This window comes from Egretta garzetta, unplaced genomic scaffold, assembly GCF_000687185.1.
Source record: "Egretta garzetta isolate BGI_Z169 unplaced genomic scaffold, ASM68718v1 scaffold957, whole genome shotgun sequence".
Classification (NCBI taxonomy): Eukaryota; Metazoa; Chordata; class Aves; order Pelecaniformes; family Ardeidae; genus Egretta; species Egretta garzetta.
This window is the reverse complement of record NW_009260360.1, coordinates 111021-137164: the sequence shown is the minus strand read 5'-3', so window position 1 is coordinate 137164 and position 26144 is coordinate 111021. Positions and strand designations below refer to the sequence as shown.

The following is a 26144-nucleotide window of genomic DNA, read 5'->3' as shown; positions in this document are numbered from 1 at the left end:
AATTTGTTTATTCTTTTATAAAACCCCTCAAGGACAACTTCCAGACTTGAAAAATCCTCAGCTACACCTTAGGAAAATTGAAAGCCATTGAAAAAAAAAACCCATATACTAAATTATGCAGTACGGTTTATCATCTGAGTTTAAAGTATTCCATATTCCCAATTGCCATATAAGACAAATGCCATTCAGTAGTAAAGGGGAAGCATCAGTTCCATCACAAATTTGTGAGATGCCATCTGAAATGTTTTGCATAATTTGGATACAATATGAATGGAAATGAAATATGTACAGAAATGTTCAAAGTGGAGCAGCTGCAGAAAAGAGCTCCTAGGATAACCGGGGCAATGCAGAGCCTGTGTTATGAGCTGCAACTAGAAAAGCCTTGCCTCTTGAAAGGCATGGTCAAGCTGAGCAGGGTTACGATTTTTTGTCTACAATATGTAAAAGGTACAAATAATGAGGCAGGAGAGCAGTTATGGAAGGAAAGGGTAATGCTGGCACAAGAACAATCCTATAAGACACCACGTTTAGGATGGAAATTACATTCACTCAGAGTTCACATAAGATACCCTACCTCAGAAAAGTGCCCTGGCCATCAGGTTAAAGGGTATTTCAAGGTGCGATGGAAGAGAAGTAACAGTCCCCCCTTACTCTGCCCTCTTTCATTGCCTTGAAAAGGATTCAGGATGCCCCGTGTCAGGGGGTAGGAGAAAGAAAGAAATAGAAGTGAGCCTGTCTGTCTGTAAGGCGTGACTATGAAGGACAATTCTGGCCTGCTCTGATACGTGCATGGATCTCAATTTCATGTGCATTTACTAAAGCACCCTCGGTGACGATTGCCTGTCCACAGTTGTGTTTTGAGGCTTATGAATTATGCAGGCTTTTATCCATTTAATGTGTTTGTTGACTTCATATCATTCTAGTTTCTTAATCAAGATGCCAGGCAAGACAGACTATATGCCCTATGAGGCTTTATTAATCATACATAAAATCTCATCAAAAAGATATTACAATACCTAAAAAGTTTTAATTCTGAGTGTTCCAGCACATCATTCAGCAGTCCCTCATGATAGCACAGCTTTCCTGAGAGCCTTCTTGATGGGTTTTATGCGTTGGCTGGTTGCTCTATAGGGGCACTTGGGCATATGCATCATGCATCGGCTTGGCCTTGTTCTGCTTTGTCTGCCGACACATGGGTTGACGAGCATTTGCAATCATTTCCTGCATCAATTTATAGTGATTCAGAATTAGAAAATGCCTTTTTATAAACTCCTATAATGTTATAATTCCTCTTCTTTTAACAAAACAACCCTATAAAGGTTATAATGAGTGATTTTAACACTATGATAAAGTGGCCGTTCTTACTAAGATCTGGTGATTTTGGGTCAATAACAGCACAAGCCTAAAGCCGCTTATTTATTACTGGTTATAGCACTGGTGTATAGAAAAACGTAGTATCTTCTGTTATGTAGTATCTTGAATAATTTTGTTTTCAGTAGCTTGATTTTATGCTAACTTTGTTTGTTTGGTTTTATTCTTTTGTTCATCCTGACCTTTTAAAATAAATGCCTTTCTTTCTAGCTAGGTAGACAACAAGATGCACACCAGAGGCCATCCACACTGCATGGCCACTTCATGGCTCAGGCTTCTCTACGGCTCGCTAGTTTTTTCTCTAGTAAGCCCACTTGTTTATCCAGCTTGATCTGTTTCCCACATGAGAATACTAATGTTTCCCAGGGCCCTGAGGCTCACTCAGAAAATGGCACATTTTTAAAGCGGCTAGTTTGAGACTCTAAATGATAAATACATGAGAATAGCAACACAGAGTAAGACCCAAGATCCACCTCCTCCATGAACTCATGGCCCACAGCAAAGGCTTTGGGAGAGTGCAGGAAGAGGGCGCGTCTGCAGCGATGCTGCTGCCGACAGCTCTCCCTGCCTCCAACCATTTGCAGCCCAGGGACCCCCTGAGTTGAAGGTGACATAAGCTCCTATCATCTGCTACCTCTGCTGCTCTTCCGCTTAATCGCAGTTGGCTATATTAAAATGCATAGTATGCAAATCAGCCCAGTTTGATAAGCAACTGTGCTAAATCCTTGTAAATAATTCTTCTTTGCAATGGCAGTGTCTTCTATAAATTTTGTGAGGTAAATTTTTGTGTATTGTCTGTTTTCTACAGATTGCTGTATAACCGCAGTGGAAACATTTTACTGAATACTCCTCATTTGTAGATATCTGCAATTTCTCAATTATTGAGCTCTTAATCTATTCATTGAGGGGATTCGTCGCTTTTTATAGTGATATGGCGACTAAAAGCAAGTGTGTTTAAATCGAGTGCTTCATAAAGGCAAATTATACTCTGCTGAGACTTGCCTTGACCACCTAGGCCTATATGTAGTCTTACTAAAACGTATTGATTAATGAGATCTATTTTGCATAATCACACAACAATTGTTTGATTTGTTATTGACTGCATTATATTACTGTCTCTATGAATTTGCCTGCTCTGTACATCATGCCAAATGGGCTATTGCTATCTGAATCGGTTTGCGTGCTCTTTGTTTAAGCAAGAACATTAGAGTTGTTCTGGAACTTGCACAGCTCTGAGATGAGTTAAAGGTTAACAGGAACAGTTCGAAGGTCTCCTGGGCACAAAGATCCCCGTTCTGCAACGTAAAACTCACTGTCCCAGCAGCTGCAGGTTAATAGCCTCTCTAACCACTAATGGAAAAAAGAATAATTAGTTATCAGTGCTTTGTTCTACATGCAGATCAAAATATTTATTGACCACTTTTTCTGCATCATTAAAGAAAATCATATTCTTATAAGCCAAGAGCAGGTTTACACTATTTCGAGACTGACTTTTGTTCTTGATGTGTCTAAGGAGTAGCTTTTACTCCTTATTAATTTACAGGGTAAGTTTTTATTGTCCTTTAACCTGTTGACTGTTGTTGTTTGCTGGTGCCTTTTGTTCGCCATTTTGTGTGCATTCCATTGCCAATAGCTTGGGTTCATGATTATCACATCTCAGGGTTTTCTTAGTTTTACCCCCTTCTCTGTAAGCAGACCCCTGCCAAAGTAGTTGTCTTCACTACTGTAGGGCTGTAGGGCTTAGCGACCCAGTACGGCATTTTTAGCTTAAACTCATTATTCACATTTTTGTGGGGTTTTTTCTTCCCACTTAGAGTGGGTTCTATATTAGAAAGGAGATGGAGACTATCCTTACGATTCTTTAACCAGTGGCTTTGCTGTTGCCTCTCATTTAGACTTTTTTAGATTTGGATAGTATTTACTGGTTTTGTATAGCTGGAACAAATTAAGTACATGGGATAATATGCAACTGCAGAACACCATCAGCACTCACAAGTCACGTGACACGGCAAAGTTTTCTTTCTGTCCCTGTGTTTCTAGTTCTGAGAAACGTCTGTCTTCTTGCATTGAGCAAAATGTACATCACCGCTAGCAACTAGCTCCGACAGCTGATGAGTTCTGCTTTATCGAGCAGTAAGTTAATGTCGTATCAGCTGGTAGAACTAACAGTTCTCACTCCCGCACACTGAATGATGGTTTAATCCCTTAGGCTAGGCTCACTGTTGGTTCACTTGCTGTTGAAATGAAGATGGTGATTTTACCATGGCAACCAGTGAGGTTATTACAGAGAATTCTTCAGTTATCCAGCCGCACGGCAGCTAAGTGTGACTGGCGTAGGCTGTAAGAGAGGCAGGCAGTTTCCACTGTATGTAAAATATTGTACAGAGAACTGCATATAAATCATATGAATATTGCTAAGCAGAGATTAATTAAGACCCCACAATTACGAAGAAATGAAATTAATTTAGTTGGTAAAGCGCACAGCTGATGAAGCGTCCATTTTACTAAAGCAGTTTAAAATAAGCATAGTCCTGTACAGTGTCAAGAATGAAAGAATTCATTCAAATTTAGGAAAACTGTATCTTTTTCAGAGTCAAGGCTCATTTTTCTCTCTGAAACCAATGCAACTCAAAGACTCAACTCTTCTAGATTTCTGACTGCCAGGTGGGTTCTGTTCCCTTGTTTGCGAAAGCACTGGGGGCTTGCATCGCTCTAGTATGACACCTCGTCACAAACATACATGCAGACAAATACTTCCACAGTTTCAGTGATTTAGTAAACTCTCCTGTAAACTGTGAAGCTCCAGAAGAGACACTGATTACAGAGGAACCTGGCAGTTTTCCATTCTGCAATGAATTATATCCGGTTACCAGTCAAAGCAAGATCCTCACACATGCGTACACAATCTATCTGTATGTAACATTTTCACCAGTTCTCAAATGTTAGCCTCAGTTTTGGAATTCAATCTGTGATCACTCCGTTTTGCCTTCGCTGACAGACAGAAATATAATACAGAGGGGTTTTGGTGATATGCCAATCAAATAGAAACACATTTTCTGCTCTTTTCAAGACTTACAGAAATTCTTATCCTGAAGTGCTGGGGGCTGTAGGAGATACAGCAGCTTGTCTCCTTGGTGAACATCAAAGAGTTATTTTTCTCAGCTGAACACACCACACAAAATACAGGAATGCATACTGGCCTGGGTTCTGAGCAGAGCCCGGCTATGTCACTCCAGGGTCACCTCAAACTTTTACTAAGCCTGCTGGGGATTTACACTGCTGTAGGAAGAGAGAATTTATTCTAGTTCATATTGAGAAGGTATGTGCAATCATACAAACACTTTTCTGGGCACAAGGAGACTTGTACAGTTACATACTACTGTTATTACCAAAATCAAAACATATTTTAAAAGCATTTTCTGTACCCTTGGAAACAGCACTGAGTGCTTTGTGGAGATGTTTAGATTTAGTGAAGAGAAGATTTTAGGCAGGATCTTTGTTAATGATGAAGGAAGAAAAAGATTTTTTTTAACAGGAAAATGCTGGCCCTTGTGCTTAAGATGTATGCATTGAAGGGAAAGGGGGGACACACAAACCTTTGAGCCAAACTCTGAGGTGTTCACTCTGCACTCAGGGTCAAGTGGTTTCCTCTGTTTCGTACACATGAGGCACAGGAAAGATGCAAGACCTGACAACACGCTCCTGTTTCCTTCTCACTTCTTCTCTGCTTACTATTTCACAGGAAGGGTCAAATTTTCTTAGACTGTGGGGAAGGCTCTCAGAACAGCACCAGCTGAGCCGTATGTGTGCAGAGATAACGCAGTGGTGCTGCTGGATAAAAGGGTGGATATTTGAGAGCAAACACACAGAAAGAGGTGGGGGAGAAACGTGTCCTGACCACACGCTCTGTTTGTGTGCACAAGGGATCCATGGTCTCCAGTGGCACTGCGACAAGAACCACCTCTCTTCCCACATGCACAGGACCCAGGAACTGAGGAGCCCTAATCTGTCCTTTCCTTCCTTGTGCAAGCTGTCGCCTGCAGTACTGACAGCACCACTGAGCTGTTTGAACAAATCTCTGCTTGCTTTGGCACAGCTCTGTGACACATGAAGGACAGCCATGTCCATGGATAGCATTCCCAGCATCTCCAGCCAGCTCTGGGAATCAAAGCTGGTGTCTGGCTGAAAATACTTTCTGCTGGAGTTTCTGGCATTACAGATTCTTTTAAGGCTTGCAGCACTCCTGTGTTCTTGAACAGTATGAGATGCTGCTGGGCAACCTTAGCGCTGGATTAATTGAGGCTTCTGCCAGTGCAGAGAGCCAGCCCCAGGCGTTAGATCCTCTGAAGGACAAAGGTTGGCTCTCCACCATCTGCAAAGGAAAATCTATGTGTATGCAATATTGTCTTGCTGCATCAAGCTTGCCTTTTTTGGATACGACAGCTACTTGTCTCATTCTCACTGTCAAGGAGCAGGGATTGTGTTCTCCTGAGGGTGTTTGGGTATAATCACTTGGCCACTGCAGAAGTAGGAGTTCAAAGTCATGCTGTCCACCAGCCGCTGAAGATCACTTCTCTGCTGGAGATTGAAGCCATGCACCTGAGCTGTACTGAGGGATCATGCAACATATCACACAGCTCACCTGTGGGCTAGGCATGGCTCTGCTCTTCACATTTTTAACTGCTCCAGTTGCATCTGTGCGAGTACATCTGCCATGCATCTTTAGTTGAACCATTTTGTTTTCTGACCACATGCATTTCCCCTTGTCTTTGTGTGGGTTTATCTCAGAGCATGGACAATAATTGCTTTGGACAAAGCTGTAGGAGTCTAATTCATTACTGTCTGCTACATCTCAGGTTGCTTTCAAGTGAATGGGAAAGGAGACAGCTCACTTACTGCTACTATTTGTTAATGTTTCCTGTTCAGATGCAGATGGATAACCAGGCATCTAACACTTGTGTTCAGAAGCCATGAATTCCAGAAAATTACTCTCAGAAACACGGAGAACCTTTCCTGCTACTAAAGTACACTGCCAGCAGCCATCGCGGATTCTCATTGTGGATGTCACATCACCTTCCTGGACCAACACTTGTTCTATACTCTCTGAAGCTCTGGAAAACACACTCTGTTTGGCATGCAGTTTGCCAGGCCCCTGCCGCGTTCCCCTGCTGAGCCTCTATGTGGTGCAGAGCCAGCAGGAGTGTCTGCTTCCCTTTACGGTACGTGTGAAATTCTCTCTTGGGATCCAACAAACGTGACTGCAATCCGTTGTTGCAGTTCAGTAAAGAAAGTTATGATTGTGGAAGTTACGACAAATGTTTATCTAAAAGTTCATAATTCTCAAAGAGCATAGATTAATAGATTCCATGGAAGAGGTGGATTTTATGAAAGAATGATGTTTAAAAGGAGGAGTGTCATATTTTTGACTTGTGAAGTTGCTCATGTGGAAGGTTTTGTGCTGTTCCCTTCTAAAACATCTGTTGCACCTCTCCCTTTCATATGCTACTTTCTGCACTATCTGTACTGCTTCGCTATCAAAATTATCAAACAACTGTACAGCTGTAATAATTTGGATGGTGAAACAGTCTGTATACCTGTCAATTACACAAAAAATACCACTTTGGGAGAGGCTCCAGGTATTGAAGGGGAAAGGACCAGAATTCAAAATATTTTTGCCAAATTTGAGAAATATCCTGAAGTCATAGACTTGTAGAATCATTTAGGCTGGATATCATTATTACAAGATGGAGAATCAAGTACTTCTGTTGATAATTTCTTCCAGTGGTTAATCATTGTTGCTGTGAAACTTGCACCTGGCTTCTAATTCGCATTTGTTGGCTTTAGCTTCCAGGGATTTGTTAATATATTTGCTCTTTTGGCTAGATTGAAGAACGTGCTTTTATTTTATACTTTCTTCCTCTAAACGTAAGCAGGTCCCTTCTCAATCTCCTAGCTGGTAAATGAAGGAGAACAAAGTAGAAGTTTAACTGCAAGGCATTTTTACAGGCCTTTAAAAACTTCCAAGCCCTTCTATGCATTCACTCCTCTGGTTTTTTGGGTGCTACGTTCCAATGCTGCACGGAGAGCTAGTGTCTTAAATGGCTTCAGGCAGACTTGGAAGAGCTCACTAATAATCTATCCTATGGTCAGAACTTTGTAGTTTCCCTGCTGGCTATGCCTCAACTCCTCTTGAGTTCTTGTTGAAGCTGACTGTTGAAGGTTGTTGAAGGTGAACTGACATCTGTGTTGAACGCGAGCTGGGATGCTAGACACACGTTTGGGTCCTGGGTGCTCCCTAGCATTGTCACGTCTACACTAAGGAAAGGTCATGGCTGGGTAATAAATACCAAGTAGCTTCAACTAATACTGCATGGAGAAAGAGCATGAAAGGGGTCTATGATGACCCTGGCCAGCCTGGTTCATATTCAGACTGCCTTCTGTGGACTTAGGTGACCACTATAAAGTGATTCCAAATTCAAGGAAGTCCTGAGCAACATATGTGCAGCCCTGGACTGCAGGTAATCTAAATCACCACAGCAGGCAGTGAGAATACGGCCCAATATCCTCCAATCCATGAGACTGACACAAAGCACCACAGTGGAGCACCATGGGTTAATTATCCGTGCATTTATAATGTTCATCTTGCCATAGTGAGTCAGACCAGCTGTCCTTGGGGCAGCCATGGTACAGTAGTAGCTGTTGCCTGAAGGAATAAGACATTTTCACAAATGACAGCTATAGAATAATTTTTCCTTTCTAACACTTGCTCTAGCAGCTCATCTTTGAAGCAGGAGTGTCCGCAGACCTTCCACTGGCATTTGCTTTTTTGGCAATCATAACTGCAGTGAATGTCCTAAAGGAGCAGTACAAGAGCATAAGAACTGCCCTCCTGAGTCAGACCTACAGCCCATCAGCCCCGTAACAAAAGGAAAGGCTATTTTGGGGGAGTGTCCCAGCCCCATCGCTTTCTGCAGTTCCTTTTCCTCACACTCCCCTAGTTCCACAGCTGTTGTATTAAGAATGATAGAGTGTACATTTGAGGCTATTCCGCTATCTGCTTCTGGACCTGTTACCCGTGAGTTTGTGGGATCCCTTTTGGAACCTGTTGCCACAGTCTGACTCCAAACCCTCCTGAACACAGGTTCCAGAGTTCCACAGCTTGATGAGTAAAGGAGTTACAGATACAGCAGAGGTTCCTATGGCCTGGGGACATCGCACCGCCTCAGTGCTCCTATTTGTGTCTCAAGTTCTGCCTCTGTGTTATGCAGGGCCAGAGGAGAGGGGCATGCCCAACTACTACATTTTGGCTAGCAGCAGGCAACAGGTAGACAGCTGAAAACTTGAGGAGTGATGGTGTGTGTTGTTCCTGGCATTAACAGTCAGCTGGTTTTGATTCGTGTCACTGTTCACTGCTTCATGGCTTGGCTCCTGCCCCCAGTCCTATCTCAGTGCTGTGAGCTCAAAAGCCTCCTTCCACATTATGGAAAAATACTTGCTATTATCATTTTGACACTTCCAGTCTTTGAATTTCATTGAATACTGTTCTGCAGCAAGTGAAAGAAAACTTTGCACGAATTCAAGCCTGCATTTCGGAGCTCCGTTCGCTGCCAAGAGAAGGCTGTTTCCCGCCGGGGGGAAATGGAGTGGTACAAGCTGTGCAGGATGGATTGCAGCAGTTCAAACAATACAGCAGACACACAGCAGCAGGAGGCTCAACAAATAGTTCTGCTGAGGTAAGAAAACGTTGGAAGGTGGTGGGAGCCACCCACTGGACTTGGCGCTTGTTAGCACATGGAGATGATAGTCTCTGGGGTATCTAAGGTCCATGGGAGGGAGAGAGTAATTAGGAAAATAAGCCCTCTAAAAAACCACGTGTGGCAACCTCTGAATGCTCGTGGAAACTAGGGAGATTCAGGTTTGAGTAGCTTGTGGAGACTGACTGACTTTACAGTATAGAAAAATGAATTTAATTTCCAGGCATTTAAGATTGGATGTTTTTTCAGCTCTGTTTGGATTACTTTCACAGAAGGACTGTGTCAAAGGCAAAGACATCCACAGTACTTACAGACATGATTTTCCTTTCAGCCTACAGTTACATTCTGTGGTTATAGTCCTGGAACTTTGGCCGACAGAGTAGGATGTTTGTATAAGGGTCCTCACTGTGCCTGGAAGCATGTCCACAGTCCATGAATGTGAACTCAGACAGACAAAAGGAATGCATTTCATCTTGAGAGTAGTTGGTATAGTGGCAAAGGACAGGACAACGGTCATTGTCTTGGCACAGTCCTCTTCAAAGCAGATTTCAGAGTAAGAAGAAAATATGGTCAGTATTCGGAATAACAAGGGGGTTTGTTTATAGTTTATAGCATAGTTTCTTTTCTCGGTGGCAGCTTGGGAGTCCCACAAAGTTGCTACTCTGCAAATCGTTGGCAACGGCTGCGTGAAATAACTGAAAAGTCTAAAAAGGCCACTGTAAGCTCCGTACAACAGACAAGCCCTGAAACTCCGGGAAGATCATGCCTATTTTTGGCATGCATCCCTACCTTGGGTGAATGGAAAAAGAGTAATCTCTGACAACTTTATGGCAGACACAGAAAGAACAGGGCAACCCAATCGCTTTGCCCCCGCCCCAGCGAATTAGGGGGGCCCTGTGCCTGCTGTAATCCTGATGCACTGGTACTTTATCCCCACCCCTTGCACTTTACAAGGCCCTGAATAAGGTGCAGCTGCTAATGCATGGAGAGCACTCTCACTTCCCACTTCATGAATCATGCTTTATAAATGTTTGTCTCTCATGTTCCACCCACACAGCTTTGGAAATTTTATAAAGGGTAATTCTGTTCATCCCAGCTCTAGGCTACGTGTTGTTCTGTATCCCATGCCACAGCAGTTCCCAAACTTCCAAGCAGGAAGGCCCTGGGAAGGGGGAGTAAAGTGTTTTGAAACACCACATGCAAACATTTCCTTTCTGCTCAGGCTTTGTGCAGCTTTGGGACTGGCTGTTGATGATTTGCCTGAAGAAAGTAGAAAGAACAGGGACTTAAGCTACTTAAGTCTCGTTGGACAGGTTAGTGGCATGAGTTGGCATGGTAGGGCAGCCTGATGTTTGTCTGGGATTTCAGTACACATTCATACTGGTGCCTTGTTTCCTGGGGTTCTCAGTGGGAATGAACATGCACACAGCAGGTCTGCCCAGTGCCTCCTGAGCCAGTTGCGTAGGTGTTGTCACTGTTTAGCTTGAGTGGTGGCTCTGGCATGACCTTATGTACAGTGAACATGCCAGAAAATTTTAGGTATTCAGCAATCTAGCCGTCTCAGACACCCAATGCCCAGAAATCACTTCCTCAAATCCCTCTGGGCAGATTCCAGTAGAAAAGGGGACATATCTTGGGAAAACTGTATGTACAGCAATCCTGGGACAGGACCTAAGAGATTTTGGTGGCTGTATTCTCAGCTGGGTGTACATACTTGCAGAGTGGTAGGGAAGCTGCTATCAACACATCAGAACATATATGCAAATACAGAAAACAGAGCAAGGCTCACAGGAAGAAGTATTTTTTTTTTAAGTAGTATCAACTGATGTGAAAGGACAAGCAGTTACCAGGAGGGGAAGGACTCAGAAGTGGCGGTTTCCTCATCTCCAGAAGAAAAATCAGCTCCAAACTATCGTTCATTTCAGACTTTACAGGCTCAGGGTCCACCTGGTTTTGGAGCTCTGTCAGTCCTCTAAAGGAATCCAGATTCCCCCAAGTGAAATTTCCCCAGTCCTTCTACCTTAGATCCTCAAACCCTTCCAGAGTCATGCTGTGATCAGGCAGACTCTGCCAGCTGTAATTAAGACTCACTTCTGGTGCCTATCCAGGAAGCCTTTCTCACCATTTACTTCTTCTCTGTGTTTTCTTAGGGCCTTGAGGTATTTTTCCTGACCATTTCAAATGTGATTTGTGCTTTAGCTCCAAAGCTGGGGGTTGGAACAGATGGAGTACACTTCTGAGACAAGACCTTTTTGACACACAAAAAAATCCAGGACGTCTTCTAGTATAGTTGAAGGAATGAGTGAGCTACATTCAAAATTAAGTTATCCACGAATACAGGGAGTTTATGCTCCACTAAGCGATCCTTGTTCCTCTAGATGATACAAATATATTATACTCGTCATTGCAAGGGGACGCCAGACACCTGCGGCAGTGGTAGGCTGAGATAGTATATACTTATTTGAAAGTGGTGACTGCCATTTTTACATTCTACTTTCATTTTCTCATAGGAACAGTGTACATAGATGCAACACTAATTCCTCCTCTTCTGACAATTTCCCAACTCGCATTTGCTATCGTATACTTGGATCAGCCTTGAAAATTGGGTGTTCTCCACTCTTCTGGAATTAATCTGACCACATATCACTTCCTTGATAGTTTTGATAGGTAACCAAATGCTGTTCTTCCTGGTGCCAGGAAACAGCAAGTTCACATGGTTTGCTACACTGTCCTCAGCCCTGCAAAGGTCCTGGGTGCGTATACTCAGTCCCATCTAAAGACGACACTAGAGGGAAGTCTTTATAAAAATGCTCAGGGCACCCTGAGAAGATGCAGAGCTGGCTGTCGTGCCTAGCTGGAACAGCAGTCTGACCAACATGCTTATGATTAATTCCAGTACACCCAAACCCTTGAATGATGTAGTAGATTTTTGTATTAAAAACCCACAACAACAACCAAAACAGCAGCAAACCCACAACCCCCAAACAACAAACACCCACTCTCAAACATGCATGGATTTTAACTTGGAAGGTTACTTAGGGGGGACAAGAACTCTATAACCCAGGAGATGGGGCCATTCTTCAGAAACTTAATGCAGCAAACTGTGCTTGAATTGCTGCATAGAGAATCTGTGCCCGAAAACACCTCCTACAGCATTAAAGAACCCTTGCAGTAGGTCAGTTGAACAGGTAGGAGGAGCTCCTGTAGAGCTTTTCACTGACAGCTGAACATATAAACGCTTTCCCTTAACCGTATTCAAAATAATGTCCACACCGGGCAGTTCAAATTTTCCCGGTTTCCATACAACAGCAAATACACAGACACCAGTCACACTCGCCAGTGCTAGTCCTCCCTCCGAGTTGCACCATGCTAGCTGTATGTCATTCCCCGTTTCTGCCACCTCCCTTCCCTTGGAGCTGTTTGTGACAGGCATCAAACGTTTCTTCCAAGAACACATGCTTATAAAGCAAAGGGAAAGAAAAATTAAAGAGAGAACAGCTTTTTTGTGGCTTCATTAGTGGATACAATTTATAGTGACCCTATTGCATTTTAAAAATATCCAAAATGAAACTAGAGAGACAATTCAAAGAGCATAGAGCTCTGGAGCATTATAGTACACCTGATTTTAGCACAGGCACTAGAGAGGGTGCTGAGCTGTTCAAAAGGCAATGCATTGCACCTGCCTGCTCGAGGGAACTTTAGCTCAAAGTTTAGTTCTCTGGAGAACTTCAAGGACAAAGGACTTCTTTCTGAGCTAGCAATCCTTCCCGTTCTGCATGCTGCATAAATGTCACCCACAAGTGAAATTCAGTCTCCTGCAAATCCAGACAAAATTTCACAGACCTATGTGGGATCCATGGGGTGGCCTTGGTCTTTCAGCAAGGGTAAATAAGCACCATCAGATCACTAAGGAGCCAGGAAGCAAGCAGAAAAGTACCCACGATCCTCAGATCTTTGTTGAAAAATAAAAGCCGGTGATGACAGAAAGGCAGAAGAGTATTCCAGCCTTACAAAAGGCAAGGTTTCTAAAAAAGGCAGCTTTCTGCTTCAGGTACTTCAGTGACTGAAATTCTGTTTTCATCACAAGCACTTTTTTTTTTTATGCAAAGCAAGTGGGATTTTTATTTCTGTTTCCTTTTCTCAGAAGGAATTTGAATGTTTTTGCTCAGGTACGGTATCTTTTGCAGAAGGGAAAAATATACCTTCTTGGAAGTGAAGCCTGGGTAACTTAAGCCAATTAAAGTAGGCATTTACCCTGTTTAAACTTAACTGTATCGGGTAGACCATGTGTGGTGACGGAGTACTTAACATCTCCCACGAGCTTTTTTAGTTAGCCCACCGTGGAGAGAGGTAGCAATTCTGTTTCTGAGATACTGTAAAGCAGGAGCGAAACACTGGCTCGGGATGCCCAGAGGTGGTAGCTTCCCTATCCCTGGAAACACTCAAGGTCAGGCTGGATGGGGGCCAGAGCAACCCGATATCATTGCAGATGTCCCTGCTCATTGCAGGGGGTTGGACTGGATGGCCTTTAAAGGTCCCTTCCAACCCAAACCATTCTGTGATTAGAAAACATATTAGAAGTATTTCTGCACTGAACTGTACAGCATGGACAAGAGAAAGTAAACCCTACTTACCAAATTTTTAGAACTCTATTTCCATCTATTTTTCAATGGGATGAATGTCAGGTTCTACCAATACAATCTCTTCCTTCTGTTTCAAGAACTTCATGCCTCTTGGTTAAGTGCCCTCATAAATCAGTTTATTTCAGTATTTTGCAGTTAAGATTTAACATAAGACTTATCTGGAGTGTTTGTTGTTCATCAAAACTTAATGCTTTCTGTGTTGTTTTGGTGCATCAATGCCCGATTGCCAAGCTGACATCTCTGTGGCCCTGTTACTGAGATATGGTAACCCATGGTGCTGGCTGGAACAGCAAATTACAGGCATATAACTACAGTCAGTGAACAACAGAGGAGTAAATAATTGAGAACAAGCGAGATCACCATCTGTGAAATCCTGCAGCAGGGGGAAGACACTTAGCAAAGGGAGCGTGCACAGCTGGGCAGGAGGAGAGACGGCGGGCCTGTCACCGAGATGCGCGGGCTCGTCTCAGCAGTTACCCGTTCTGCTTGCGAAGCCTTTGCTCCCGAAGGAGGTGCTGTTTTGCTTTTGCTGTTGCACTTCTAAAGCGACATACGCTAAACCCAAAAGCTTTCCATGTGCTTCCATCGACCTGGAAGAGACTACGTCAAAGCTGCACAAGGAGTGCACGCTGCCGTACCGCCTGCAGCACCATCCCACTGCCGCCGCAGCGCAGGCAAAGCCTGGAGGGCAGCAGCAGTGGAGCCTGCTGCGACGCAGCAGGGAGAGGCAGGAAGGACAGGACAGGACTATGAACAGCAGTAGGATGAAGAAACACAGTATGTCGGAAGCTGCTGCTTACGTGTGAGCTAGCAGAAATGAAAGTGCTTAAGGAGGCGTTACGGTTATATCAGAAGTACAGTTTCTTCAGCACGAGACCACGATGGCCGGTATTTATAGTACAAGAGCACCACTGGCAGTTTGCTGGTGCAAGTCAGATGTAGTCTTTAGGCAAATGTGCATTTTCCTAACAGTTAAACCGCAAAGAGGCAAGAATATTCCTAGCTGACTAGTAAGCACAGGAGGCAGACTTTGTTACAACCCATGATCATTCAAAACCCAAATATTTGTTAAAAGTATTGAAAATGCTTACTCTTTTGAGATCCTGACTTCAGAAGGGAGAAACCCACCAGCATCAGCAGAGCCAGGTCTCAGCAGCAGCTACAGGGCAGGAAACGTGGCTGACCTGCAATAGGATGAAAAGCATTTTCTCAAGCCACCAGTAACCCATTTCTTGTCAGATTAGGAAGCGTAATGGCATGGAGGGTTTATATCTAGAAACTGTGGTATCACGAAGGGAAGTCACAGCAGCTACCTCAGTTTTTGTATGTGGTAAAATATTTCTCTGGGTCTCTGACCAGCATGTGGTAGTGCGACTGGTTGTGACAAGGGTAAATTGGAGGTGATAGGCTACAGACATTGCACAGCCGTGGTTTTATGAGATAAAGGTGCAGTGTAGCAAGTGCTCTGTCTATAGCTCTGCAAAAGATAATTATATCTTTTAGGCAATCCAGCTACCCCCAGCTCAAGGACAGTCCCTACTAGCCATTTTCATTAGTTCCTAAAAGGGTCCCATAGTAATTTCTGCATTCCCAGTAACTCAGAGGCCAACACAGGGGATATACTTTGTTCGGGAAACGGAGCTTGATCTGACATCAGCAAGGCTGCCACAGCTCCATGCCCCCAGGCCCAGCCAGTTGTGAGGCTGAGCACTGATCCCCGGCAGGCAGATGCACACAGAGCACACGTATAACACACATCTATACATCATGGTTGCTCACACAGATCACAGACAGACACTGAGAGCGCTCACATGAACACAGACAGCACCAATGGCCTCAGCCTGCTCCCCTCTCTGGCTGAGCAGGATGGAAATCCACTAGCAGGTATATATGCATGTATATACACCCCTTATCACCATGTGGATCCCTCCAGCAGCTGGGCTCAGACACTCAGTCTGCCCAGTAGCTGGCATCTGGACACACGAGTCCCCAAGGCTGCAGCCTCACTCCGGTTGCTGGCACAGACCATCATGTGTACACACACACACAGACCTGGCCAGGGCTCCCCTTGCCCCTCCAACAGCCAGCTCCTGCCGTGGTCTTGCCCTCGGAGACCCCCTTCTTGCTCCCAAGCCATTTCACCCATCCCCCAGCTGGTCCATTTTGCTCTTTGCTAACGAGCACAGGCTCACTCACACTGGCTCTGGCTGCTGCACCACAAACACAGGGGCCTCCAACTGCTGCACTGGGACACCCCCCCACACCCCCGCCTTGCACGCAGAAGAGAGCCCTCACCCAGGACAGAGCTGGGAAGGAATTTCAGAAGAAGATGGGACAGACTGTGGTGGGCAGGGCAGGGCCTGGCCAGGCAAGCATACTGACCAGCCAACTCTTTATGTGGGACTGGCTCTTTTTATCCCCTTACCTCTCTATTTCCCACGCTCGTTCCCTCCCAGATCACCTATGTCCTTCCCTTTGCCCGCTTTTGGTTCCTCCCCAAAACATCCTGCAATAAGCTTCATGCAATCCCAAGCTGCTCTTCCCCTGCATCCCATCATGTGCCCCGCACCCCTAGGCAGCAACCCCCCCCTCGGTCGGAAAGGTGCTCGGGCTTTGACTCATCTTCATGGGCTTCACACCTGGACAAGGGCTCTGCGGGGACAGCCCAGGCAGCGGCCCCCGGAGGGTGTCCCTTCCTCCAAGCCCCTGATTTGGTTTCCTGGCCTGGCACCATGCCTCCATGCTCCTCTAGGCTTGGAGAAACGGGCCTTCAATGGGCTGAGGGCAATATTTGGGCCCGTCTGCCTGTCACTGTGTCTCTGGCCTCCTCCATGGGGGTGCAGGTGAGCTTACATCACGTAACCTAAAGGTTTTTGTGAAGTTAAGGTGTACTACTGTAGGAAATTATCTATCTATAGTTGTGTAAAAAAATAAAGAGTGTCTTCAGCTGGTTCTGCTCCCCCAACTCAAGAACAGTTCCTGTTATCTACTTTTGTCAGTTCATAAAGGAGATCATAATTACTACTTCATTCCCAATATCTCATGGATAAACACTGAAGATAGATCTGGATGCAGAAGTTACACTCCCTGCCCCCTGCACTCCCCCCCCCCCAAAAAAAAAATCCCTAACCCTTGAACTGTCACTTCTGTTGAGCTGTTTGATATCTTTGTAGCAGAACTCGTTTGTGAAGGTCTACTGTTAAGCTTCCCCAAATGCTCCCTGCGGGACATTTGTTAGCAGCCTTAGCTAAAGATACACCTCATCCTTTATTTAGCGTTATTAATTAGTCCTTTGGAGCACTGAGCAGTTGTGCTGAGAAGACTCAGACTTCACCATCACTAAACATCAGGCGAGGTCAGAACTCAAAACTTTCTCGCCTAACTACTCTTTCAGGGTAGAAGCTGGCGTCAACCATGCCTGACATTTCCAGAAACTGTGGTTGATTGTCAGTGATGAAGAAACTCTTGTCACCTATTTGGTATTGCATCCAACTGGGAGGTGGCAATCACACCCGCTGCTGCCTTCCTCTTTAGGATAGACTGCATACTGCTTTAAAAAAAAAAATCCCATTCAGCCTTCAAGTGAGAAGGCCAGATGGAGTCTACTTGAACTATAATTGATGCAGTAATGGGAAGTGGCGCTGTCCCTCAAAGTCTCAGGCCGTCCCTCCTAAGCACAGACAGGCTCACTAACCATAAATGCAAAGCATACACCAGTTGTGGGTTGTTCCATCCTCTTCCAGCAGTGGCACAAAACTTGTCAGTGTTCCCAAGGTAAACCTCTTCATCCATTTCATATTGGCTTAAATAAAACCCAACGCTCACAAAAATGCTTTTAAATCTGCTTTTGAATAGATGAGATGTTTTAGGAAGACTCCTCCCTTCAGTAGGAGCTGTGCTGTTCAATCAGACCAGGCATCACTGCCTGTCAAGGGAGGATGAGGGTAGAGGCTGCTCTTGCACACTCTGATTTGTATTTCAGATCACAATTTTGACCAGCCAGTCCAGCAAAGAAATGGTAAAGCAGCTGGAAGAGAAGTTAAAAGACGTAGACCTTGTGAGTCTGCAAAGAATACAAGTCACTGAGGTTTTGAAGCGAGACTTTCTAGAGCCTGAAGATGTGCAACAGTGCATGCCAGCAGCAGAGCCCAGCAGCAATGGTGAGTACAAGACAGGGCACTCGGAGAAGTTATGGGTTTGGACAGCAGGACAACCACTAGCTCTTGCTTTGGTCTGATGTATTCCACTTCCCTTTGTGCTGTTTAGTGTCACTCCTGTAAGTGGGAACCACTGTGCCTGACGGAACAGCAAAGAGTTTGTACTACAGCACTTCTCTTGGGCTTTATCACTTTTGCGCAAAGCGAACATAGAGACTTCACATACTACTGCATCACTTGCTATTACCTAATATTGACTTTGTGTGCCAGACAGCTTTATTGAGGGATTAAGGAGAAAAGCTGATAGAGTTTATGGGGGTAACATGCTCTCAGGCACACATATACTGCTGAGCACCACCCTGGGCTATTGACTGGCTGATCAAAAGGTCCTTGGTGCAGGCAGAGAAAACCAGAATCAGGCAGGCCATTCACAGTTTCAATGATCCTGCAGAGATAACCCCTCTTCCCCCTCACCAGCTCAAGATTTTGTCCTTTTACAAGATGCTTGGCTTCTAGAAAATTCTTAGCCTTTAGTCCTTTCCAGACTCCATATCGCACAATGCTGGGAAGGGTGACTTTCCCAGACCAAGCCAGGTACTTACCCCGGTAAACAGCTGCTGTTTGTCACTGATGCTGTTCTTGTTTAGCAGTGGCTGCTTCTTTTCTCTATGCTTAGGGCAGTTCTTAAGCTCTTGAGGTTATACTTCTTCAGTAACCAGTAACTGCACATCGGTGAGCTCTTTATAGCCCTGCAGCTTCTGTTTTCTAGTCCAGGTCTCCATTTCAAGGGCCTTTACTGCTGACACTTAACCTGCTGATCAACAGGACACACCTGGTACCGAGCTCTGGTTCACACAGCAAGTTCTCACAACGAGTTGATAAACCTGAGTCCCGATGCCTTGCAAAGTTAGTGTGAGACCTGGTACTAGCAACGACAATATTGTTGGTTGGTGTTGCCTTACCTGTCTCTAGCTGTTGTTCTTCTTTTCTGGTTGCAGTAGCAAATTTCTGGTCAATTGGCAGAGCAGGGGCTGGGAATGCTTAGGTGGACGGCAGACTCCCTCTTGCCTCATCCCTGGCACACCCGGCCACATGTGTCGTTAATGAAAGAGCAAGTACACCCCAGACCCTGAATGTTCTCTTTCCTGGCCACGTCTCTGAAGAGCTCTGCCCTTAATCTGACAGTTTTCAGCAGTAAGAATTTAAGCTGTAGTAATGAGAAATTCAGAAACAGAAGTTCCTGTTGTGAGCGTTTTGTTTCAAAGCAAAAGGTACTGAGCCAACTCTAAATAAACCGGCCAGATGGTGATCAGGAGTCCAATACCACAGCAGTTCTGTCTAGAAGTCTGTACATTGCAATGCTGCTACAACTGCAACTTTCATTTCTGTATTTTGCTTTACCCAGCTTTCAGATCTGCTCAGTTATTTCAGCTCTTTCTCGAGGCTGATGGCATGACTGCCAAATAGCAGGAGTTTACGCCGGTTTCCCCCGTCGCAGCACAGCACTGGCTGGGTGCATCTTGCCACCGGCGATGACTGCTCTCCCTGCTGCCTCTGTGTCCCACTGACCCGGTGGCAGACCAAATTGAACACTGAGTTGTATAATCAAGCACTTAGAGGTATACCAGCCCTCTTGCTACCATTAAAAGCGTCCTGCTCTGAAGGGGCAGTGTCCCTGAGTGAGACATAGCTGGTTACTCTGGACTCTGCGTGTTTGAAGAGAGGCCTCGGGGAGAGCGCTCCCCTCTGCAGGTGGAACTGCTTGGCCGGGGAAAGGCTGCGCCTTCTCCTTCTGACCAGCACCGTCACCGCTAACACTGGGAACAGTGAGTCCTAAGGAAGAGGATCAAGGTTCCGTCACTCTGACCTGACTTCAGAATTAATTTAACATGCCAAAACTGCACCAAAACTGCAAATTACAAAATTGTGGAAGGAACTGTTGCCTACAGCTCCAAGGCTGAGATATTCTTTAAAAGCACCCATCTTGTCCGTATGGGAAGAGGGCAGTATTTTGGGTGGCTGCATGTGCTGGCTTCTTACGTGAGGAGGATTTTTGTCAGGAGTTTGCATCAAGCTGGTGCTGCGCAGAGCCCTGCGGGGAAGCCTTGGAAAGCTGGGCACCACGGAACAGGAGACGCTGTCTGCCTTTCAGTCACAGGACTGCTTTACAGCCGGCAACACCCCTTCCCCCCCCCCTTGTTTTTAAAAGTGAAGTCATGCAGCCCTTTCACCCGATAAATGGAATGAAAACACAAATGGGGACACAAAGGCTGTTGACATTTCAGATGATGACATTCTAATTTTCTGAGTCCTCTTACTAGAAGCCTCAGCTGATGCATTTGCTCTCTAAGAGGAGCACCAGGGAATGGCTGGTCCAAATAATTTGAAAAAGGAGCCCAACTGATTTATGAAGAGGCTTTCAGTGAGACGTGTCACTTGGTTATCTTGTCAGGTAAAATGGACTTGGATTCCATGATTTCAGGACACTCAGCTCGCCCAGAAAATTTCCTCTCTCATGTAGCATAGCAGGGGGGGAAAAAAAAGCAACGTACATTGACACTTTCCTATGGTACTGAAAGAAGGCAGGCAGGATCAGGACATCCCCGCTCATGGGCTCATTTCCAGGTTAATGCAGCTAGAAAAGACCCCCGTATTTTGAAGCCCCACAGCTGGCAAGTCTTAGAATAGCTCTGAATGTGCTAGGAGCAGCCTGTCGTGGATGAAAAATGCTTGCTGCTTTCTTCACCCCAGCAGCCTCCTCGGGGGAGTGCATTGCTAGGCAAAGACAGACCACGTGCAAGCAACAAGGATTGCTCTTCCAAAACTGCGAAGCAGCACCTCTGTGGGACAGAGACTAAATCTGCAATGTTAGGGCTTGCCAGAGTGCAGACTGGGGCAGGGATCGTGGTATAATACCACTCCTGTAAGGAGAGCAATGCACACAGCATTTGTGGCAGGAATAGTGTGTGGGCGTGACTGATAGGAGGCAGTGGCCCGGCCTCTAATTGATAACATGGGAAGTATTGTCATCTCTTTCGTGCCCCTACCCCATTACAAACACTTAGAGCATCTGAACATTGCCAAACCATTTGCTAATGAAGGCTGATATTTGTGTGTGATACAGACAGTGGCCCTATCTATTTCTGTTTCGGGAAAACAAGAAACAAGCACTGAAGAGAAAGCACTAATACATTTTTTGTGAGCATAGTCCAGGGAACCTTTATCTGCAGATTGCTGACCAATAAATGGCTTTGCACATCTGCTCTACAGGAATTTCAGACCCATCTCACAGCACATGTCGGCATCTCAACCTGTTCTCCCTAAGAATGGACAGCAATGAACACAGTGAATTTCTTTTTACAGTTGCCCTGTATTGTGCCAACTCAGGATGTGTAAGTGGCTACATATCTACTACAGAAGAGAACATAAAAAAATAGGGAAATACTTACCGAGGAAAGGACGAAAACATTTGCCAGCCCGAAAACACAGATAACCCCCTTTGTCACCTGTGGGAAATGAGAGCAGGACTGGCAGCACCAGGGCACTTGGCTGGCAGGGGTAATAGCTCTGTTCATGAGGAGCAGCAGGACATTGCCTTCCACCAGAGCGTCCTCCAGCATAGCTCCACGGGGAGAAACTCATATTCCCGTAAGCATCAGAGAAGACTAGGGTCAGGCATGGTAGCAGTCTTCAAAACGAAGGGAATAATCAGTTTACTATGTATGTTAGAGATAAACAAAAAAAAAAAACAACCAGGAATGAAATGTCCTTGCAGCCAAGGACAGTCAGACCGGACACTAAGGAGGGGAGGCTTTCGGCAGCAAGGACGGTGTGAAGAACCGCCCATCGCAAGCAGGAGTTGATGCTGCTTTGCTGCAGAGGCGCAGCCTGCATGATCTCGGTGCCTTCCCCAAGGCTGGAAGGTAAGGACGATTAGAAAATATGTCCTGCTGCGATGGCCGTATTGCAAAAGGCGCAGACCATTTGAAGAGTTGCAGTCATTGTATTAACTGAGATGATTTGCCATGTAGAGGGAGATTAATGAATTTTTGTCTTTTTTTTTTTTTTTTGAAATGTGGGGGCAGATGCATAGTGTCAGTTCTGCAAATCATAAATACTAATGCATAAAGAAAAGACTTCTCATTGCAGATGGATGTAGCACTGCATTTTAGTCCCCAGCTGGCCAGGTAAACACACTGGGAAAAAGAAGGCTATTTCTGCCGTGTCTTCATCTCCTCAGAACAGCTGTTTCATACCCCAGCTGTATGGTTGCCCTACTGATGCCAGGGCATCTGTTCCTCCTGTGGTTAAAAATGGGTATATTACATCTTATGCATTTTGCAAAGTCTTCATAAAATTTTTTTTTCCCCACCCTTACCTATTTTATTTTTAAAAAACGTATTTAATCTGCTAGACTTTATGCTAGCTTCTCAGCCAGATGCACCTTTGAGTTATTATTTGAGGAGGTTTGGATTTTTTTTTTTTTCACGGGTTCAGTCTTGTTTATGATCTCTCTAACTCTGTCGTCCAGCCTGCATGTCTCCATTCCTGAATGTTGTTGCTAGATCATACACATCTGCTCTGCATCTCTAACATGGTAGCTCAAATACTTGCTGTGTCCTTGCAAACATTTTTACTCTCTCCTCTTGATTTCTTTTTGACAAGTCTCTACATTTTATGCATTTCACTTGTTTGAAATAAAATGTAATGGCGGTGAATGTTGTACCTGCAAGGATGTTCTCCTGCGGGATTGCTGTGTTACCAAGCGGCGCTTCAACAGTAACGTGGTGAAACATGTCCTCTGTGTTGGTCAGGTCCAGGTCAAGTTTTGCTTCTCTTCTTCTCGTGTCTGTGACTCCTTTAAACGCACGTTGAGGATGTTTCGTGATTTAGTCATGGGGCCATACTGCAAAGTAGCCTTCATCTGCTGTAGGAGGAGTAAGACTTTTCCATCGTGACTACAAAATTCCCCATTTCAGTTCTGCAGTCTCTCTGGTTTCTTATAGCATCACATATCCATTCTCCCTCACTTAGGGAAAAAGAGGAAATGGTTTAAAATTGTGAGAAGAGTCCCTGGGGCCAGTGCGAAGATAGCCGCAGCAGAGGGTGGTTTGCATCAGTCCCACCTAGTCCTCTGAAGACTGTAGCAGCCAGTCCACCCTCCCCATTGGTGAGAAGGGCATTGGCGTGGCCTGTGGAGCAGCTCAGCTTCTAGCAATGTCCTTTGAACAGAGCTGGCATCACAGCGCTGTGCTGTGATTTGCATGGCAATGGCTTCTGAAGCACTTGTTATGTGAAAGCACTAGAGGGACTAAGGAGGTCACAGCATAGTGGACAATGCAAAAGAATGTGCTTTTCTGTGGCTGAAAATATTTATGCTTTTTCACCTTTTTTTTCCTGCAGACATTGCAATCCTGAGAATAGACATCGATGTACAAACCGTAGAGGACAATGTCATCAGCTTGGAGATGCTGTTTAAAACATGGCTATATGACTACAGCACAGAGAGCGAACACCTCCACCTCCTCCTTCCATCAGGAGCCTTCAGTCATGCCACCGCACCCAAGCCCACCCTAAGTATTTCATTTTCTCTCCCCCTCTGCAGGGCGCTCCTAAATCCCACAGCCTTAAGGATTACCGAGGCCTGTCCTATGGACATGTGTCCTCACCTTTAAGAAAGCCAAGGACAGTCTCTGGGTGGCTTTGAAAGCTGTCTTGAGTTTCTGTTGGGTCAGGCTGAGAGGGGCCATTTGCTTAGAATACTTCTAGGTTGCTGCCATGTCCTGTGGCCGCTGATGCTATAATTAATTTCTATTCTGCAACAAAAATGTACCTTGAAGAGTATGTAAATTTATAGCCACTTGGTCAAGGTAAAAGGGACCTTACATACAGAGAGCCAAGGACCTTCTGGCTCAGCTGTATAACCCTAAAAACTGTGTTCCTTGTGTTTGATACTAAAAGTCTGTGCCAGAGCTGCACTTAAATACAGGCTGTCTTGCAAAGGGACTTGGCTTGTGTATATATCTATCGATTTAGCACTAAAACAGCCAACGTTCTAGCTGGAGCTGTCAACAGTTGTAATAACACATGGGACAATTTATAAGGAATATGTAATTTTTTTTTTCCTTTGCTAGTCTAAGTCCAAATCCCTAACCCATCCTCAGCTGAGCACTGAGAACACCAACAGCTACAGCAGACGCAGGTGTTTCCCGTAGGTGGTTGCTAACTGTACTGTCACCATTGCACTGCCACGAGCATCTGCACATGCCGTTCAGCCATCCCCTTTCCATGCCTCTCCAGGATGGTGCCATATGTGACTCCTCATGTGCAGCTGCCCATTGCCATCACAGCAGAGGCACACTTGTTTTCCTCTGGTGATCCATAGGCCAGTTCCAGATGGGAAGCAAAGCTCAGAGAGAGTTGCTGGTGGCTTTTGCAGATGTGCTCCACAGCAAGCAAATCAGAAAGCCTGGTGTGACTTTTATCTATGTAGTAGCTACCATAACATGGGTGGCTCCGGACCAGCACAGGCGATTACGATATTTTTGTTAAAGGTGGATTTTCCTTCATCATAACATTGAATTTCGTACTTGATGCATTGTCGTATTACAGCTAGCAAGACAAACCAAGTTAACACTGCAGTCAGGTTTTTTCACCTTCCCACACTCAAGAAATCTGTAGAAGGCCAGAGAAATTGTATGCAGCTCTGTATCATATTATACCAGCGCTGGCGTCATCAGTGTGCTGGGTTTCTCCACAAACATGGATAGGAAAGCTGGAAGGAAATGTGTGGCCCTGAACCCAGTGTGGCACTGGGAAATGAGCTCCTGCTCCCCTACAGCTGGCCACTCATCACCAAACCGGGAACGTGCCTGCCTAGTTACCAACCCTTGTTCCATCAACACGCCAAGCAGGTGGTATTTTCCCTCATGTGTAAAACAGGGATGGATTGTTGCCTTGCGTCACAGGCTTTAGCATTGTTCTTCCCTTCGTAGTTGCCGTTGCTGGAAAACATTAACTTAGTGTTTGTAAGTGCTTTGAGCACGTCATGTGCTAAGCATTGCCATTTCCAGCCATCTAAACCAATCTCCTCCTCCTAGTGTGCCTGAAGTGTGATTTGCAGGAGAGATTGCTCAACCCAGCTGTACTTTCTGGGATGGCTGATGGCACCGGGAGAGCAGCAGATCTGAATTCACCCTGCCAGATGGCAGCCTGGCCAGCCACAGTGCTGCACAAGCTGCGGGTTGTGAAGTAAGTGTTGTTACGTGCTTTGCTGGTAGAATAGCAGCCTTCGCTCTTCCTGTGCTGCTTCAGCTAGGACCTAGTAACATCACCATAAAGTGCCTGGAGGACTCAAAGTGCCAGCAAGCAAAATTCTGACGTAAGATACCCTCGACCCCCCCAACCCTTAGTATTGTGGAACAGCACGTCCCACACATGCAGCCAGTAGCAGAGTCCAAACCAGCGTTACCAGGACACCAGCACTTTGTGCATGTAATACCATAGATGTCATCTGTGCAACAGTTGTTTCCCTCTAGTGTGAACTTCTGTAGATTGCAGCCATTGCTCTGTATGTAGTTCTGCTGTTCTCTCACTACCTAATAAGGCCACAGCAATTAATTGGATGTCAGAGCCTGAGCTAACTGGTTGACTACCAGTAAAAAAGCAAGCAGTGCTTCATAGTGCCGTGTGATGACTTTATTTGCTTTCCCATCAGCAGTCTATGGCTGCTAAGCACAGAGCATAATGAGAAGAGCGATGCTCTCAGTGTCTTTTCTGAGGTTTACTTACAGGAAAAATTTTGTGTAATTTCTGAACTACACAGGTGTTCTTAAAATTATTCTCACCCTGTCAGTAGCTGAAGAGCACTCCGTACTCGTACACAAATGGCCCACGGCCAAGGCATGGAAGGTACTTACTAATGCCCTGCCATGAAGCAGAGGTGTGCGGTGGGCAGGCAGTGTCCAGCACCGTACAGTCTGTCTGGGTGTTTGCGGTGGGATGTTGGCTCTGTGCAGGAGTAGGGCACGTGTGAGTTTAGGTGAAGGATAACCATGATCCAGTAAAGATCACTTGGGAAGAGATGTAATTGCCTGGGTGAGTTATGCCCAAGGGGCCAGATTAACACTCTGGTTTGTATACAAAGTGCATGAAGACTGGATTTGCTTCCTTGCACGCTCTTGTCAGTGCAGACACAAAGGAATCTGGAAATCAGCAGG

The 26144-nt window shown here is 45.2% G+C and overlaps 1 protein-coding gene across 1 annotated transcript in view; it reads left to right on the top strand.

Annotated features, from left to right (window-relative positions):
* The first annotated feature begins 6341 nt into the window (after positions 1 to 6341).
* LOC104129999 (meiosis 1 associated protein) overlaps positions 6342 to 26144 on the top strand; it is a 22518-nt gene continuing 2715 nt past the window's right edge. Inside the window, exons 1-5 of the mRNA XM_009642990.2 lie at positions 6342 to 6590; positions 8922 to 9104; positions 17751 to 17928; positions 23329 to 23502; positions 25026 to 25176. Of these exons, the coding sequence (XP_009641285.1) occupies positions 6342 to 6590; positions 8922 to 9104; positions 17751 to 17928; positions 23329 to 23502; positions 25026 to 25176 (935 nt within the window). The remainder of the gene's footprint in view (positions 6591 to 8921; positions 9105 to 17750; positions 17929 to 23328; positions 23503 to 25025; positions 25177 to 26144) is intronic.